This window comes from Solanum dulcamara, chromosome 1 (genome assembly GCF_947179165.1).
Source record: "Solanum dulcamara chromosome 1, daSolDulc1.2, whole genome shotgun sequence".
In the NCBI taxonomy this organism is placed as follows: domain Eukaryota; kingdom Viridiplantae; phylum Streptophyta; class Magnoliopsida; order Solanales; family Solanaceae; genus Solanum; species Solanum dulcamara.
The window spans coordinates 11,658,381-11,677,516 of record NC_077237.1 but is presented as its reverse complement, the minus strand read 5'-3'; the positions used below and the strand labels follow the sequence as shown (position 1 = coordinate 11,677,516).

Genomic DNA, 19,136 nt, shown 5'->3' with positions numbered 1-19,136 from the left:
TAACAGACACACATGAGACCATCTAGATGATGCATCTATTAGGACCATAAAATATCTAAACAACCCACTAGGTGGATGAATAGGGCCACATATATCCCCATGTATACGCTCTAAAAATCCAGGAGATTCGATGCCGACCTTCAGGGTCGATGGTCTCGCAATTCATTTGCATTGATAACAAGCAGCACATGAAAATTCATCATTTGTAAGAATCTTCTGGTTCTTTAACGGATGTCCAGTTGAATTTTCAAGAATTCGTTTCATCATTATTGATCCAGGATGACCTATTCGATCATGCCATAGCACAAATATATTTGGATCAATAAACTTCTGGTTTACGATCATATTTGCTTCAATTGCACTAATTTTTGCATAATATAGGCCAGATGACAGAGTTGGTAATTTTTCTAAAATATATTTCTGGCATGAGACACTCTTGGTTATACCAAGATATTCAATATTCATTTCATTTAATGTCTCAACATGATATTCATTTCTGCGGATATCTTTAAAACTTAACAAGTTTCTTGGAGATTTAGAAGAAAATAGTGCATCTTCTATAACAATTTTTGTCCCCTTAGGCAGAATTATAGTAGCTCTTTCGGAGCCTTCTATCATTTTTGAATTACCAGAAATTGTAGTAACATTAGCTTTTCTTCTAAGTAAATTGGAAAAATATTTCTGTTCTTTAAATATAGCATGGGTTGTTCCACTATCAATTACACAAATATCCTCGTGATTTATCATTGATCCAAACAAGATTTGAGGCATTTTCATATTTTCTTCAATAAGAAATAAAATACGTATTAACACGTGGTATATTACACAAATTTTTATTTATTTGCATTGATTAGAAAAATACAAACATCATATTTAATACAGATAAAAAAATTACATATTATTAGTCCTGTCAATATTCATATTTTCGTCTGGAAATTAAAAAAATCAGCTACATCCAGATGCATAGGCTCAATTTTATCTTCAGAGATAAAATTTGTCTCTCGATTATTTTCTGCCTTTTTTAATGATGTCTGATATAGCTGAACCAAACGTTTTGACGACCGGCAAATCCGCGATCAGTGCCCCACACCTCCACATCTATGACATATTGTTTCTGAATTATTCTTCGGTAAAGCTTCTGGCTTTCTATCCTGCCTTTTATATTGCTGGTTATTTCTCGGTGCCATCCGAGCATCATGATTAAAATTTCTTCTTTGACTACGACCACGACTGGGGCCATGGCCTCTTTCTCGTTGGTTAAAATTTGTCTGATTCACTTCAGGGAGTGGCAAAGAACCAACTGGCCGACTATCATGATTTTTCATTAATAGTTCATTATGTCTTTCAACAATAAGAAGGTGAGAAAGTAATTCAGAATATTTTTTTAAATTCATTTTCACAATATTGCTGCTGCAGGAGCATATTCGCGGGTGGAAATGTGGAGTATGTCTTTTCAAGTTTATCTTGCTTAGTGATCTCTTCTCCGCATAAATTTAACTGAGATATAATTCTAAATAAAGCAGAATTATATTCAGTTATATTTTTGAAATTCATTAATCTCAGATTTAGCCAATCATGACGAGCTTGTGAAAGCATGACCAACTTCAGGTGGTCATATCTTTCTTTTAAATTTTTCCACAATTTAAGGGGGTTTTTAATGTAAGATATTGTAATTTTAGCCCCTCGTCAAGATGGTGACGGAGAAATATCATGGTTTTAGCACGGTCTTGATTGGATGTCATATTGTCATCTTTAATGGTGTCTGTCAGACCCATTGATTCTAAATGAATTTCAACATCAAGTGCCCATGATGAGTAGCCTTTTTCAGAGATATCAAGAGCAGTAAATTCAATTTTGGAAATATTTGTCATTTTATAAAAATAAAATTAAATAAAACTCTTACCACTTTTGTTATCTTGAAAAATTAGCCGGAGCCTCGTGCTGATAACGTGTTATGAAATAAGATTAACTTAACAATTTATGTAAGAAAATAGAGTAAGAGAAAAGAGAGAACTGGAGAATATATTTTTGCTGCTTGTTGTTGTGTTTTCGTTTATATAAATAAAGGCTATTTATAGCTTAAGAAATAAAGGAATAAGGGGAAATATGTAATATTTTTCTCCTCAAATAGTTTGTCCACTTATCTTCCAAATGGGTGGGTCCACATGGAATAGGACATCCATACATAATACAAAGTTCAATGTATAAATATTTTATTATTTTTACAATAGGTTTGTGACTGCGTGCTTGTACATGTGTCAGGATTGAACAATCTCTCTTTCTCCTTCCTAAACAAAACCCTTTCCATATTGAGATTGACCTCCATTGAAGAATCCACAACTTCTCTTTCATAAAAATGGCGGAGCTTGGCACACAATCTCAGCTCATCCCGAACCTCCCAGATGACATAGCCTTACAGTGTCTAGCTAGAGTCCCACGTTCCCATTACCCCATTCTCTCCCTCGTTTCCAAATCTTGGCGTTGCACCGTAAACTCTACTGCACTCTATACCACCCGATCAATTCTCCGTACTACCGAAACTTTCCTCTACTTCAATATCCGGGTAAACTCCACTTTCCACTGGTACATTCTCTCCCACAACCCTATTTTCACAAACCCAGAGAAACCCAGAAAGCTTTTTCCCCTTTCTTCAATACCCACTAAGCCGATTGGACCGGCATTTGCAGTTTTGGGCTCAAAAATCTATGTGATTGGTGGGTCTATTGGTGAAATTCCTTCGAATAATGTATGGGTTTTTGATTGTAGGTTTAATTGTTGGGAAATGGGTCCAAGAATGAGAATTGGTAGAGAGTTTGCAGCAGCTGGTGTTGTGAATGGGAGGATTTATGTAATGGGTGGGTGTGTTGTTGATAATTGGGCGAGGTCGATGAATTGGGCTGAGGTTTTTGATCCGACGACGGGGTTGTGGACTGCGCTGCCGAGTCCGATTGAAGTTAGGGATAAATGGATGCATGCTAGTGCAGTTGTGGGTGATAAAATGTATGCAATGGCGGATAGGGGAGGTGTGGTGTATGATGTTGGGGGATGTGAATGGGGGAGTGTGTCGAAAAGGCTTGATTTGGGTTGGAGGGGACGAGCTGCGGTGGTGGGAGGGGTGTTGTATTGTTATGATTATTTGGGTAAGATTAGAGGATATGATGTGAAGGAAGATGTGTGGAAGGAATTGAAAGGGGTGGATAAGGGGTTGCATAAGTTTCTGTGCGGTGCCACGATGGTGAATTTTCATGACAGGTTGTGTGTTGTGTGGGAAGGCAAGGGGAGAGGAAAGGAGGTTGACATTTTGTGTGCGGAGATCCAAGTTTGGAAGGATGAAGATGGAGGGTTGAGTGGGAACATTTTGTGGTCGGATATGATTCTTGTTGTTCCTAATGGTGCCTCAATTGTGCATTGCTTGGCAGTTAGCTTGTGATGATTATTACAAACAAGGTGCGGTCATTCTCAAGCTTTTGTTAAGCATTTTTATTGAATTAGCATTCGATCAATGATAATCTGACTGTTTGCTGTTGTCATTTCATTTATTTTCTTTATCCTTTTCAGTATTTGGTGTTTTTAATAGTTACTCAGAAGCTAATGCTTCTGATATACAAGCTCGTATTTGAGTTGGGCCAGGTGGCGCGTAACACAGCACTGTAAATTCACAATGTTGTGAATAATTTGGGATTATTCTTTATCATGTAGCGCTTTCTGTACGTGTATTCTGTTTGAAAGTAGGATATATTAGATGGAATCTACAATTAACTTACTAATATGTAGTCTGTGGATTGTAGCTGTGTATAGTGTGTGGTAGATGTGCTTATGGTGTTCGTAGCTGCTAGTGATTGCTCTGTCTGTTTCGGTAGTTTCTAATTTTATGGACACTAGAGGAAGAAGTGTGTATTAAATCCCCAAGAGTAAGGAAGACGTACAGTGGTCTGGGAGCGTAACACTAAAATACTGTAGTCTTAGATTTGGGGGGATCCAACGTGTGTGAAAGAGGATCTTTATTACTTATCAAATAAAGTGTGTGAAAGAGGAATTACTGTCAATTGCAACAGTGAGCAAAATCACTTGTTTTTATATGCAATAAGATGGATAAATCAAGAACTGATATAGCTTAGCATGTTTTTCCCTGACACTTTCATGTGCTAAACATTGGCTTTCCTCTTTCATAAGTACCTTATTCCTCTGATTTTTTTTTGATAATTAGTTTTGTCAACAGATTTTCCATTAGAAGTTTGGCTTAAAGTGATGGTAGCATCAGTGGTTCTGGACAAGAGATAGATATGTTAGTTGTAAATTTGGCATTAATTTGAATCTTGTTAATCAAGCATGTATGGCAACTTCATTTTATAAGAAATTTTAATGACTTGGAGGTGGAAGCATTAGTGTTTTGCTCAAAATTTGCAGCGTGTGGTACTAGACGACAACGGGAGAGACTCTCAAATCTGTAAACTTTTCTGTCCGTAGTTGTTACAAAAAAAATTTGAAGCAAGTAGGAAGATGGGAGGAAAGAATGGCCATAGAAAATTTTTGTTACCTTCAAAATAAAAAAAGAATGACCATGAAAAATGATTTGGAAGGCAGTGGTTTGGAAAACTGTGGGAAAGTTTTTCAACATTTTTGGGAGAAACTTTTAAACTCTTGGTTTTTGAAAATGAAGATATGTTTGGATAAACAAATCTTGCAAAAATCTTTTGGATGGAGATGCTCGCTTGATATCACCCTTTTAAAGATATAGAACACAATTTTTTACCCCAATATTTTTAAGAACTATCGATTATTCTCAATATTTTCTATATTCATCTTAGAATTATTAAAATACACAACTATGGAGTAGGATAAACAAAAACTGCAATTATAATGATTTGAGAAAAGCAAAAAACCAATCAATTCTGTGATGGATACACATGGTTAGCTATAATATACACATGGTGATTATGGCTATGAAGGAACAAGAAAAATAAAGGAATGAATGCACATGGTGATTCAAGCTTAGAGAAACAAACTAGGAAACAATCACAACTTTGGAGAAACCAACCACTTTTCAGTTTGGACCTCCAAGCATATACCTCACTAGCTTAGAGAACTTGACGAAAACCTTATGGCAAACAGAAAATGATGCAGCAGTTCTTCATTAAAGTACTTTAAGTGACATAATAATGAATAGAAATAACCCACACCCTCTATTTCAATTTATATGACATAGTTTGACTTGGCACGGAGTTGAACGAATTCATGTTCATCAACCAAGTATCACAATGATACTAACTTAATCAACTAAGCGTCCAACAATTATGCATGATTCTCAAGGATATATATATATATTCCCATTGAAGTTGATTCTCGATTTTTTACTCCAATTTATTCATTATATGAGTTATGCAGTCTAGTCACTTCATTAGAAACTCCAATCGACATTGGTCCAACAAACCCGACATTATTCATCTTCTTCCTCAGTTTAACCATAGCTTAAAAATAAGTCACTTCAAGGCTTTGCTTCGAACTTCAAGTTTTGAATCTAACTATGGGTTGAGTATTTGGAAGGCGTGGTGAAGCAAGCAGTTGACAATTTCTTTCTTGAAAGTGAAATCAAAAAGACATGGGAAAACCCTGATATATTTGATCTTGTTAAGGATTATCTTGACAGTAGTAATTAAATTATAAATTTGTTCTTCACTTGACTAATGTCTTGAATGTGCATGTAATAGCCAATCTGTAATTCTTGTAACATTAACAGAGTTTGAGGATGATCGAACATGGCATCTCCGGCATCGTTGCCGCTTCCCCGACGCTCTGGATCCTTTAACTTTAAATTTCTCATTTTGCCCTAAATGTGATGATTTATAGTCTCACAAATATTTACGGTTTGTTTAAACCACAAGTTTCAAAAGTCCTTTTTTATGTGTGGTTCATTTTAATGTATTTTTCACAATCCTCATTTGTAGTTTATGCTTAATTTGTTAGTGTGTAAACTATTTTAGAAAATTCAGGGGCTTACGTCCCATTTGTGCTCACGCTTTTACAAAGGAATGCGATTCTTGGATATACTGTTGTTGATTTTCAGCTCAAAGAGAACATGATCCTAAATAGGAGAGCACGGAGGTCAAGAATTGGGGTGGAAGGTTAGTAGGTAGTTGAATGATTTCTCTCTTTTACGTGGGAGAGCGTGCTTCTAGTTTAGAACACCTTCTATCATTATCTTATTGGTCGATTTTATTATTATTTTTGTTTCTTTTACGTTGGTTGTCTTTATGCTGAACTGGAAGAGAAAGGTGGGGACAGAAAATTATTCAGGCTAGCCAGGGCCCGGGAGAGAAGGGCACGCGATGTGGATCAAGTGAAGTGCATTAAAGACGAAGACGGAAAAGTATTGGTAGAGGAGACCCTTATCAAACAAAGATGGCAGTCATACTTCCATAAACTTTTGAATGACAAAGGGGACAGAGAAATTATGTTGGGAGATTTGGAACATACAGGAAGGAGTCACGATTTTGGGGGTTGTAGGAGTATTACGGTCGATGAGGTTAAGGATACTGTTCGTAGGATGCGCTGGGGAAGAGCGACCGGACCTGACGAGATCCCTGGAGAATTTTGGAAGAGTGCGGGCTCGGTAGGTTTGGAATGGCTGACTAGGTTATTTAATGTCATCTTTACGACGGCAACGATGCCCGTAGAATGGAGATCGAGCATCATGATCCCGCTTTACAAAAATAAATGGGATAGCCAGAGCTGTGACAACTATAGAGGTATTAAGCTTCTAAGCCATACTATGAAAGTGTGGGAAAGAGTGGTAGAGATGAGAGTGAGGAGAGGCGTGTCTATTTCAGAGAACCAGTTCGGATTTATGCTGGGACGCTCAACTACAGAAGCCATCCACCTTATGAGGAGACTAATGGAGCAATATAGGGAGAGGAAGAGAGACTTGCATATGGTGTTCATCGACTTGGAAAAGGCTTACGATAAAGTCCCACGAGAGATACTATGGAGATGTTTGGAGGCTAAAGGTGTACCTGTAGCGTACATAAGGGTGATCAAGGACATGTACGAGGGTGCCAAAACTAGGGTAAGGACAGTAGGAGGGGACTCAGAACACTTTCCAGTTATGATGGGGTTGCATCAAGGATCAGCTCTTAGCCCGTTCCTATTTGCCTTGGTGATGGATGGATTGACGCGATAAATTCAAGGTGAGGTGCCATGGTGTATGCTTTTTGCGGACGACATAGTCCTCATCGATGAGACTCGTAGCGGAGTTAACGCTAAGCTGGAAGATTGGAGACGCACCTTGGAGTCTAAGGGGTTTAAGCTGAGTAGGACCAAGACAGAGTACCTAGAGTGCAAGTTCAGTGAGACACCTCAAGAGGTTGGCGCGGAAGTTAGGCTCGGGGACCAAGCCATTCAAAAGAGAAGTAGTTTTAAGTACCTTGGTTCTATCATGCAAGACAGCGGAGAGATCGACGAGGATGTCACACACCGTATTGGGGCAGGATGGATGAAATGGAGGCTCCCCTCCGGTGTGTTATGTGACAAGAAGGTGCCACCACAACTTAAGGGCAAGTTCTACAAAGTGGTCGTTAGACCAGCTATGTTGTACGGGGCGGAGTGTTGGCCAGTTAAGGTCTCCCACGTGCAAAAGATGAAGGTTGCCGAGATGAGAATGTTGAGATGGATGTGTGGGCATATCAGGAGTGACAAGATTAGAAATGAGGCTATTCGAGAAAAGGTAGGAGTGGCCTCGGTGGAAGACAAGATGCGGGAAACGCGACTGAGATGGTTTGGACATGTGAAGAGGAGAGTCCCAGATGCACCAGTGCGGAGATGTGAGAGGCTGGCCATGGATGGTTTCAGAAGAGGTAGGGCTAGGCCGAAGAAATATTGGGGAGAGGTGATCAGACAGGACATGGCGCATTTACGACTTACCGAGGACATGACCCTAGATAGGAGGGTGTGGAGGACACACATTAGGGTAGAAGGCTAGTACATAGTGGTTTTATTCTCCCTTATTCGTAGGCGTATTAACGCACTATGATTTCTTGTACTCTGATGTATGTTATTTATGGTATTTATGTTATTATCCAATAATAATATCTACTGTTTTTTTTGTGCTTTGATTATACTATTGTTTGGACCGTTTTCGTCATCTACTTATTTACTCTAATATTCTTCTCTGACCTTTTTCTATGCTTTTATTGAGCCGAGTGTCTTTCGGAAACAGCCGTCCTACATTGGTAGGAGTCAGGTCTGCGTACACTCTACCCTCCCCAGACCCCACGATGTGGGATTTCACTGGGTTGTTGTTGTTGTTGTTGTTGTTGTTGTCTTTATTATTTTTGTTGTCAACACTTTTCTTTTCATCATAGCTTTTTTACTCTTGTGTTTCTCAAACCTGTTTTGAAAAAACACTTTTTCTTGAGCCTGATGTTTATCTAAAACAGCCTCTCTACGCCATAAAGATAGGGGTAAGATTTGTGTACACCCCATAACTTTAAATTTCTCATTTTGCTGAATCTCTTTGAATCGAAGGCTGATAAGTTTCTATGCAGATTGAAGGTGCTGGTCATGCTTGTAATGAGCTTTCTTCTCAGATGCCCGCTTGTTTGGTTTGCATCATTATGCTGCGTTTTGTCTCTGAGAGTTCAATAGATGACTGCACAAGTTCAGATACCGGCATGTGGCCTCAAGTCTGAACCCTCAAGAATCAATATTCCCAAGATGTTGAATGTTTCATAGGCCATTTTCCAGATAAAGGTAAGTGCTTCTGGTTCAAGTTTGAACCAGATTGAGCAGTTGTAGATTGTGAGTTGTGTTTCAAACACATTTCTGGAAAACTGCTGCATAAATTCTTGGAATAAATTCTAGCATAACAAAGACAGTGAGCAGAAGTTTGTATATGTCGTTGAACTCTGTTAGAAAAGGATCAACAAACTTTTCGACAAGAACTGAACCCCATCGCTGCTTGAGTTTCAAACATTTCAACAACTCTCTGCAATTGGGCTGAGCTTATAAAACAAGCCTTGGTCGTCTACTTGTCAGGATTCCAACTAAGATTTTTGCAGATTCTAGTGCATTTCAAACCTACTATATATTTGTAACATCAACACTGTTGAATATTGTGGACTTCCAAGCTCCAATCATTTCTCTAACGTCGATGGATTCAGACATGTTCGCAATACTCAGTAATTATCAAACGACTACAAGTAGACCTCAATCGCAAGTTAATTGGGGATCAATCGGCTATATGATTCCTCACTTCACACATCATTTTGTTTATCCTTCCTCTATACAAAATAGTCTCGTGTTCAAAATGGGAAAATACTACTGGATCTGAATTGTACGAGTCTCCTGTATTATAAAAATGTCAAGGAACAAAACTGTAGAAAAAACATGTTTGCGTGGGATTAATGCAGACTTCAAGGTCTACTTTGGTAGTTCACTTTGGCATTGTAATTCCAATACGAGTTTTCCATTCTTTACTTGCATATTTTCTTGTGAGATGAATTAATTGCATAATTTCGTTCCCTACTTGGTTTATCATCCTAAACTAGGCATTAAACAACTATATCAGTTAGACTCTTCAAAAATATTGTTGGACGTGTGCTGGATCCTCAAAAAATGTATAGCTTTTATGATTTGGTATACCAACTTCCCCTTTCCCAATATTCTTACCATGTGGTTTTATTGCCGTCTAGAAATGAATTAGTTTCCATGTATTCTTATTTCATAAGATGAATAATATTAACATAGTAGGCATAAAATATCACTTCCTTTCCACTGCCATGGCTTGAACTAAAATGTAAAACAGCTGATCTGTGTGATCTAAATGAGAGCTTGAAACCTGATTTTCTATATATTGGAAATTTGGTGATTTATTTCTGTCACAAACTTTGAAACAACGAAATAATTAATGGGTTTGCATTCTTTAATTAGTATACAACAATTGGACGTTTAGGATACACTACAGTTCCAAAAATGGTTTTGATTATGTACAATTACATATCCAGTGCATAACAGAAAAACAAAACCTCTGAGTGTCTTGAACACCTAAAATCGTACCCTTGTCCCCTTGTCAAGAAAGCAAAGATCAAGTAGAGCACCAAACCACGCACCTCCACACGACTGGCAGCAAAAAAATCTTATAGCACAACTATGCTCTTTTGTGTCTTTAAGAAGTTCTCAATTTGTATAAGAACCTGCACACAATGGATGTAGCTCAGCCAGAAGTATATTGAATTTGGCCCAACACTTGAGGTCTATTGGCATTGTATATGAAGCAATGAGCACAGAGTATCACTGAAAGAGGGTCAAGAAATGCACAGATGCACGTGCACACGCAGATGGAATTCAAACGAGAGAATCCTTTCAGGATGTCAAGAAATATGTATGAGCAATAACACGCATGCATGCAAAGAAGTGCAGAAGCTGAGAGCCAAGAGAGGGTACGGACCTCTAAAGTAATTTCAGTAGGTGTAATATGGCAGACATCTTTTTCCCTTTTCACTGCAATATCTGTAAAAAAGAAACAACTATACATCAAACATACAGGCCACAAAAAGTAGCATTCTGAAGAAGAAAGTGTGATGCTTCGTTCAGAAAAATTAGTTCTCAAAAAGTAAATATTATGGTGGAGAAGAAAAGCACGAGAAATGCATACTTTCTAGTGAAACCCTGGCACTTGCATTGGCATAATTTTCACCTCTCTTCTCCATTAAAGTAGTTAACCGCTTCAAAGTCTAACCAAAGCCAAGAGGAATCAACAGGAAGAATGCAATATATCTGCTTTAGTGCAAGACATACAAACCAAAACAGGAAATTCCAACTGCCTATTGCAAGGAAAAACTACCTTATCATAAACGTCTCCTGATTCTTCATGTAAAAGGGGGCGAGATTTAGTTCCTTCAGCAGTAATTCTCTTGGCCAAAGCTTCTAAAGGAACATCTAACCAAACACTAATACCCTTGTGCATATGTCTCCTGAGAAGAGCAGTAATAGCAGCCAAATAAGCATATGTCATCAGAAAGCCACAGCACAGGATCAAGGAGATACAAAAACTTCATTACTGTAATCTGACTCAAGTACCAATTAATGGGACGAACAACTGCACCTCCACCCGTTGAAACAACAAGCCGATGCATCAAAGATAGCTTGTGCAATACCTCCGTCTAAACAAAACATATAGAATGAAAGACCATTTAATATCAGGAATGGAAGGGAAACAAACAATCAACTCAATGGTAAAAACAATAAAAATTGTTCACGACATGGAGTAACATTTGACATTTAGATATATTTGGCTATTATAAATAAAAATTACCCAAAAAAAGGCCATGAATGATATAATGAAGAGATGGAAGCGTTGGCTGAAGGAATGTAAGATGGAATATATTGAGAAATGGCAAAAATCAAAAAGTCCCCAACTTCATCTTTTAATTTCTCATATTCCAAGTTACAAGAGCTGTTAACATTCCAAATTCCTAGTTGGAATTTACAAAATTTATTGAAGTTATGTCCCCAACAAAATATAATTAATAGTAGTTTTTTTTTGTTATTATAAAATAATAAATACATCAGTATTTGAGCAAGGTTGTTCAGAGGTAATTTACAAAGAGTGTACCGTTATAACATATAAGGATGGATGTTGCTTTTATAAGTAAAAGAATGTTACAGAAGAAAAATATAACATAAAAAATATGTTATTCATCAGATAAAAAAAAGCTAACCACAAAAATCATGAGATGGAAAAAACTTGGTTTTGGTTAGCAATTTTCAATTTCATACTTCAAAACAGAAAGTATACAACAACATACGTTTGCTTTTATACAAAGCATCACAAAAAGTATGACACACTTATTTGGCCAGAAAGCTACTATGAGAGTTTACATGTTCAGTTCCACCTGACATGCCAAAGATGGAAACTCATTCATCACTTAGTTCAATCTGGTCAAAGTTTCAATTCCAATTCCCATATTCAAAACACGCCATACTTAAGTTTTAAGGTAGTGATTTCCAAAACTTCAATCTGTACTGAATGGGCATGTTGCTAGACTGAAAATAATGGCTATAAAAAACCTCCAACTTATTAACACAATTGTCGTACCTCGCTATGAAAAACCTCCAACTTATTAACACAATTGAAGTACCTTGTTCCATTAATCAAGCACTCAGCACAGTTGCTTCAATATGTGGCAGCAAGAACAAGATAAAGCAAAAGAAGAAATTTGCAGCTCCTAACCTCATTATCCCTGAAAAAGTTCTCTCCACGAAGCTCAAATATTTCAGCTACAGTAGTTCCACCAACAGCCTGCTCTATCAGCCTGTCACTGAAGGAAGTAAAAAAGAGAATGACTCACTCTTATGAGAAGAAACAACCACCGCAAACTGGAGTAGAGGGTGTCAAAGGATTGTTAATGACAAGATGGAAGCTAGGTACTCGAGCTTCACTAGTCATGTCATTACTTAGATAGCCCTAACAAACAGTTGAAATGACATTTCTCATGAAGCTACCATTTCCAGAGAACAGAATCCAAAAAATATGTGCTATTTAAGCTTACCAGTCAAAAAAGGAATATCCCAGTGTTTCTGCCAAAATCCGACCCACAGTTGTTTTTCCGGAGCCCATCATTCCTGTATTTAGGAAAAAGTGTCTTATCTAACAGGATACCAAAAGTGGATAAGCATTTACATAATAGGCTCGTAAATATAAACAAGATCTAACAGTATTAGCATGACCCATGATCTATTTAGAAGAAAATTCATACGTATCTATTTAAGCAGAAAAGTCGTAAGTGAACTGACCAACGAGGTATACACATCGTCCATCTAGATACTCTTCAACCTCTTCTGCTTTATTCTGGAATTAAAATGAAACTGAAGCTATCAGAAGCCAGTACAATACAGAAAGAGATATCTTACTTATCCTAGACAGTTTTCTTTGAAAACAGAAGGGAGGGAAAAGGAGGCAACTATATTTTTTTCCTTCGCTTCTTTCGTTAAAGTCAAAGGGAAAGATGATAGAGGAAAGTGAATTCAGTAACTTAATTGTTCTCATTCTTTATAGAAACTAAATGATAAGTTCTCTCCAACTGTCACGTAGTGTTCTCTGTAAATACGCTTTCCTTATTTTTCTTTCATTTCTTTTCGTTTTTGCAAGTTTCCAACCAAGGTAGGTCTCCTATTGACAGAGAGATTGAATAGAGAGGCAACATGAAAAATATATGAAAAGACAGGAGAGTCTGATACAATGTTAGATTAGCTGAGTGAAAAAGGTAAGGAGGCAAAAGGACATATTACTATACCTTCAATGTCTCAATTTCATCAATTGATGCAGATAAACATCCCGATTCCAGAACTGAAGCTATAAAACAAACATTACAGTTCAATAAGAAATCGATTAACATATTATGTTTTAGTGCTGAATTTTCTTATCCTGCTCCTATATTTTTGTGTGAATTTTCTTTCACTTGCCAGCTATTAGGTAGTTTTAGGTGCTTCCAGAAAACACCCATGCATGAAAGGTATAACAATGGACATATAAATAAACAGAATGTAACCCCCCCCCCCCCTCCAACCCCCTCCTCCTCCCCATCTCTATTCTCTTGGTAGTTAACATTTATCATGGAAGAAAACAAAACGTAAAATGTGCTGACTGCTTTGGTAGACAGGGAAGTACTGCAATTTGCTGAACAACTATATAGGAAAAACAGAACTAACCACAGGTTTAAGTATGTCATGGCAGGCATCTGGAAGTCTACTCACCTGCTCTTGGAGCCATATAATACAATTTAAGTTCAGAAACCCATCGAAAGTATGAGATTGAATTTCATGGCCCTTTTTAAAAATAATTGCAAGCATGCTTGAAGAGATAAAATCATCCTTGGTGAAATATTTGCTACCTGAGAGGACACTGGAACTTCACAGATATAAAATTATAGAAAAAATAACTCATACTTTATTGACCAGGGGAAAAACAAACAAAACCTAATTGTGAGATTAGCTCCTAATTAAGGCACTAACTAGGTCTGAAATTTATAGCTGACGAAACTTGAAAGGTAATATGAAGCTCCCAAAAATTGGAATCGATACTGGGAAACATGCTTGGCTTCTGATTCAAATATGTAAACCTCATGCAGTGTTCTGCTTTCAGGTGGATCAAATATCAAGTGAAATTGCTAAACATCCATTCTAGGTGCATCGATTTTGAAAAGAAGTATTTGCACTTTTGTCATTGTTTCATTGTGATGCCAGAAGGAATAAAGGGCACACCTCACATAGAGTATCATAAATAAACAGCAATACTAAGTTATTCAACATTCTCCCAAAGAATGTCCGCAGGTTGACGTCTAATTTAAAGTTGTAACCTTTGGGTTCATAAAAACTTGTTGACAAACTTTTATTGAGGACTACTGTGTTCTAATTTACTAACAATCTACCACCTCGTCATCTGACAACTGAAGTAGACTTAACTGGGTATTAATTTATTCCTCTGAGTTAAGCATTGGTAGAATTGGTGCAAAGCAACGTTGCTTTCACTCAGATGTCAGTAAAATTAAGGTCAAGGCGCTTAATAAGTTTTGGGAGAATTAAAAAACTTGATGTGCATCACGATTAATAATCCAAAAAGAGATGGAAACCACCAACAAATCAGAGTGTCAGGGAGGTGGCAGCACATGAAACCAAAGAAGAAAATGAACTGCAAAAAAAAAAAAAATTACAGCCGAAAAAGCCAAGCTTAGTTTCAACGCTCCGTCTGAAAGTACACGACTTGCCCTATGTGTGGAGAACAGAAGAAAGTGTTGCACCAATCAAGCTGGCTGCACCTTTTCAAGATGCATGCACTCCACAAATCCACTTAAGTCTGTTACGGTCAAAAGTTCTCTTCCAATTGTAGGAGAGTTTTCAAATAAAATCAGTTGATGCCTTTTGTTGTACTTGCATATAAGTAATCAACATGATCAGCAACTTGGAGCAAACACCAACATCTTTTTTATATCAATGGTTTTTAACACTAACAAGTATGTAATTTTAATTTGTCACCTTCTTGGCTTAAGGAGTTGCTGACAGATTTAAATTATTGATTAATCCAGGCAACTTTCCTAAAGTTCCTAAGGATGCAAAGTTCAATTAGGAATATTAGAAGGTACAGGGAATGAGAAGGAAAGACATGTTCATGATTACCCCTCCAAAATTCTAACCAGAGGCATTTTAATTTTAAACAAAAGAAGGGATGACAGATAAGTTCAACATTTTCCCACGTGAAGTCAGTTTTATGTTTCCCTCATTTTCTTTGGACTAAGAAATTACCAAAAGAAATAGGTTGACCATGCCATCTTCTCATGTATCTACATTTTTAGCATGAAAGGAAGAAAAGGTCAAACAAATCTACGAATGAGTTGCACATGGTTGCAGAAAGGGGAATATCATCAGTAACAAAGAGCTAGATGTTCAACCGTGTGGAATATAGCTGTTCAAGGGGAAGTCCTAGTTGTAATGAAAGGTTATTTTAGTTAGCAGATCAACCATCACCCTCATCCAAAGAATAAAACTAAAAATAAAAGAAACAAACAAAGGGAGATGGGAGCTTAGGATTTCACCAGAAATTTGGTACCGAGTAAACTAGTGTTCTCAAATATTTCAGCCACTATTCAAACACATAGGTACAACAAGGCATAGGCTCACCAACACATTATCCACAAAACTAAAAACTACTCAAAGCAACAATCAATTGCATGATTCAAGCATACTACACAGTACGCACAACTAAAACAACTACTACCACTACTACTATGCGTTAGTCCCAAGCTAGTTATGGTTGGTTATATGAACCCTCTACATCCATTTCACACCATTTGATCCCACTTCATTCAACTGTATATGTGTATGTGTGTGTTTATATACGCACATCTGAATATTTCAAGCATACAATGCACAAATACAATGTCTTGTACTGAATTAAATCATGAATATTTATGGACTATGGGACTGCAAACTAGTACATACCCTGAACATTTTGAGAAGAACATGAAACTTTCAACTGTACTTGTCTATCAGAACGTGCAGCTTTTCTAGGCTGTAAATGGCAGGATACGACTATCCGATGCATTGGTTTTTCATTCCACTTCTCAGAGAAACGCAACAAACCACTCTGTTTCTTTACTACCTTATCTGAATTTATCCATGAGGACAACTGAAGGCTCTGCGAAACTCTAGCCTCCATAGTCTCTACTCCACCAACAAACAAGAAAATGTATCTTTTAAAATCAGAAAGAGCTGAACAGTGCACTCTATATTGTCACCAAGATTCTGCTGCCTGCTAAATCCAGATATTGCAAAAACCCACAATTAATTACCTCAAAATCTACCCCCAAAATAGCAATATTAAAACTTTTAAAAGAAAAAAAAACAGTCAAGATTTTGTTCGCCCAATTTCTGATAGGCAAAGAAGAGTAAAAATAACAAACGAAAAAACGGAAAATATGAAAGTCTATTTTTTGTTATATTTTTTTAAAAATAAATAAATAAATAAATAAAAAATAAAAAATACTTGGTCCAAGGATTTTTCTATCACTATTCCACTATAGTTCCTCTTTACTTGTTTCTAGTTCTCTAATACTTCTATGCCCCATCTGGCCTCATTCAGCTGTTGTTCCTTTATGGCTATTCCCTTATTGGTGTAGGTGGCTTCATGTCTGCCACATTTGTTACTCATAATCTGAAACACTACATAGCATCAGATAGCAAAAGGTGGTTCTTCATTGTGGTTGCTATCTTTCTGTTTCACCACTTACTCTTGCTTTGGTACCGAGGGTTTACTTATTCAACAACACAGTACAGCTAAGAAACTATTGAAATGTGTTTAGGGTCAGTTTGAACATGCCATATTAATTACAGAGAAAGGACAATGTTCTTCATATCAACTTGACTGCAAGTGTGTTTGGTCATTGAAACGGAACTGTATTCATTCATTTTTGACGATATACAATACTCCCTCTGTCCCAATTTAAACAAGAAAATCTTTGAACGCAATTTATTTGAGTGCACTTTAAATTGTTAATTCTTGCAACTCATAGTACTTTTTATGTAGTGAGAGCCCGTTTGGATTGGCTTTAAGTTGGTCAAACCTTTTTAGCTTTTGGACATGTACGTGTTTGCCTAATGCTGACTTTAAGCCATAAAGTTCTCAAACTACTTTTTTTATTCTTTTAACCCTAAAATTCACATTATAAGCACTTTTATCCAAACACTCAACTTCTTATTTATAAAAATAACTTTCTGCACTTCAAAGTTCTAAAAGCACTTCATACATAAAAGCTATTTTTTTTAAGCCCATCCAAACGGGCTCTGAGTTATGTAAATTATTTTTCAAAAACCTTAACGATTGTATGCCCGAATGCATAGTCAAAATAAAGAAGTAATATAGTTTCACTTTCTTCCTTGTCTCTACTTTTTGGACAATTAAACAACTGAAACAGTTCAATAATCTAAATCAAACATATAGACCCAATGCATCAAAATTTGGGAAATTTCTTGATTTCTTCTACAACTCAAATATTGACTTCTTAAACAGAAAAAGCTTAATCCAAATAATAGAACTCACACTAATTACCCAAATTCAGCCTCTTTTAACAACCATTTAAGCCCAAAACAAGAACCAAAAAAATCGATTAAATTCTACATCTTAAAAGAAAAAGTAGTGGAATTAACAAAACCCCACACTATTTTCTTAAAAAATAATTTCTTCTACAACTCAAAACAGAGCACAGAAAAAAAATCACAAATAAATCAATCTGTGAATTGAAGGATTAAAAAATAACATACCTTATTGAGCAGAAGAACAATGAAATTTAGAACAACAAGATGGAAAAAATAAATTGGGAATTTTTTTGTGAGATTAGGTAGGTGAAGTGTTTGTTTTAAAATGAGTTATATATATATATATATATATATATATAAGGAGCCATGTGTTAGGTGAGGTGGATAATAATTTTGTGACAAAAAAAAAATATATATCACTAAAAAGGAACAAAATGTTAGATTTCACTAAAGACTCTTTATTAATCTTTGCATTATAAATTATTGGTAAGACTTTTATTTAAGTGGTTTAAAATATAAATAAGTAAACATACGAAGAAATTGAAGGAAGTTCAATGTTTAATATTTGCTATATTTACTTTAAAATAATTTGAAATATATATAAACAATATAATTCAGTTTCGTTTCAAAAAGCATGCTTACACTATATTTTTTCTTGGATTTTATTTTATGGATTATATTTATATTAGGTATGTTATTATACAAATTGGTATAGCATTTGCATAAAGTTAACAATGTCAACTTGGGCAGGTAAGTAAAGGTCAAATTCAAAATTAGTTTTTTTGAGTCAATTTTAGTTAACAAAACGAAAAAAAGTTAAGCTTTAAGCGAAACAATTTAGGGATATTATATACATATGCTCATCTGGTTTATTGTAACAAAAATAAAATAATCTCAATATAAAAATTTGCATAAATTATAAGTAGTACCATGTTTGGTTGGTCGCATTATAATATAATCTTTGGTTTTTCAACTACTTTTTATTTAATTATGTTGATAGTTTCAGAATTATGTAAATTATTAAAGATAAGTGTCAAAAACACATTTTAACTATCCTTTTTTTTAGTTTCATACCTAAACTATTAGAAGTATGAATTTCAAACTTAAACTATCACTTATTAGTTTGAGAAACACATCTCAGTAGTGTGTGTAATACACTATTTTTACTCTCCCTATTTCTTACAAAAATCTTGCCACATAGCATACCACGTGGATAAAATATTCCACCTCACAAAAATTAAATAAATTATTAATATTAATTAAAAGATAAAGACTAAAGCCCTTTTTAGAAAAATAAATTATTTTTAAAAAAAAAATTAAAATATTTTTCTCTCCCACTCCACCCCCTCCACTCTCCCACCACCCCCACCCCCGACAATCACCGTCCTTTTTAAAAAAATTCTTTTATAAAATATTTTTTAAAAAAATCATATTTTATCCCCTCTCCCACTCCCTCCTAAATTTTTTATTTATTTTTATTTTCTTAAAAAAAATAAAATTATACTCACCCCATCTAACCCTCCACTTTTAATTTTTTTTTACATTTTTCTCGT

The 19,136-nt window shown here is 35.9% G+C and overlaps 2 protein-coding genes across 6 annotated transcripts; one reads left to right on the top strand and one right to left on the bottom strand.

Annotated features, from left to right (window-relative positions):
• Positions 1–2,241: 2,241 nt before the first annotated feature.
• On the top strand, positions 2,242–9,430 carry LOC129902101 (F-box/kelch-repeat protein SKIP6-like). Of its 4 annotated transcripts, none has more exons than XR_008770048.1 (3): positions 2,242–3,447; positions 6,065–6,122; positions 8,541–9,430. XR_008770048.1 is itself a non-coding variant. In XM_055977147.1 (2 exons), the coding sequence occupies exon 1, from the start codon at positions 2,357–2,359 to the stop codon at positions 3,428–3,430; it is 1,074 nt and encodes a 357-aa protein (XP_055833122.1). In that variant the 5' UTR covers positions 2,242–2,356; the 3' UTR covers positions 3,431–3,447; positions 8,541–9,430. The 4 variants fall into 4 exon arrangements, 2 of the variants coding, with proteins under 2 accessions (XP_055833122.1, XP_055833135.1); XR_008770049.1 differs by having other exon boundaries at positions 5,982–6,122; XM_055977147.1 differs by lacking the exon at positions 6,065–6,122.
• A 415-nt stretch (positions 9,431–9,845) lies between these two features.
• On the bottom strand, positions 9,846–17,894 carry LOC129902089 (shikimate kinase, chloroplastic). Of its 2 annotated transcripts, none has more exons than XM_055977136.1 (11): positions 17,809–17,894; positions 15,991–16,303; positions 13,290–13,348; positions 12,790–12,844; positions 12,546–12,618; positions 12,227–12,314; positions 11,074–11,156; positions 10,838–10,967; positions 10,649–10,727; positions 10,442–10,503; positions 9,846–10,187 (listed from the first exon to the last, which is right to left on the bottom strand). In XM_055977136.1, the coding sequence occupies exons 2-11, from the start codon at positions 16,205–16,207 to the stop codon at positions 10,131–10,133; spliced, it is 903 nt and encodes a 300-aa protein (XP_055833111.1). In that variant the 5' UTR covers positions 16,208–16,303; positions 17,809–17,894; the 3' UTR covers positions 9,846–10,130. The 2 variants fall into 2 exon arrangements, with proteins under 2 accessions (XP_055833111.1, XP_055833102.1); XM_055977127.1 differs by having other exon boundaries at positions 15,991–16,300.
• Between the last annotated feature and the right edge of the window lie 1,242 nt (positions 17,895–19,136).

Excerpts from the sequence above, each read along its gene's own strand:
- LOC129902089 (XM_055977136.1), bottom strand. The coding sequence starts at position 16,207 with ATGGAGGCTAGAGTTTCGCAGAGCCTTCAGTTGTCCTCATGGATAAAT. Across the intron at positions 13,349-15,990 it reads TTCTTCTCAAAATGTTCAGG|CTTCAGTTCTGGAATCGGGA; the intron begins GTATGTACTAGT and ends TTTGTTTTATAG. Across the intron at positions 12,315-12,545 it reads GGATATTCCTTTTTTGACTG|TGACAGGCTGATAGAGCAGG; the intron begins GTAAGCTTAAAT and ends TACTTCCTTCAG.
- LOC129902101 (XM_055977147.1), top strand. The coding sequence starts at position 2,357 with ATGGCGGAGCTTGGCACACAATCTCAGCTCATCCCGAACCTCCCAGAT.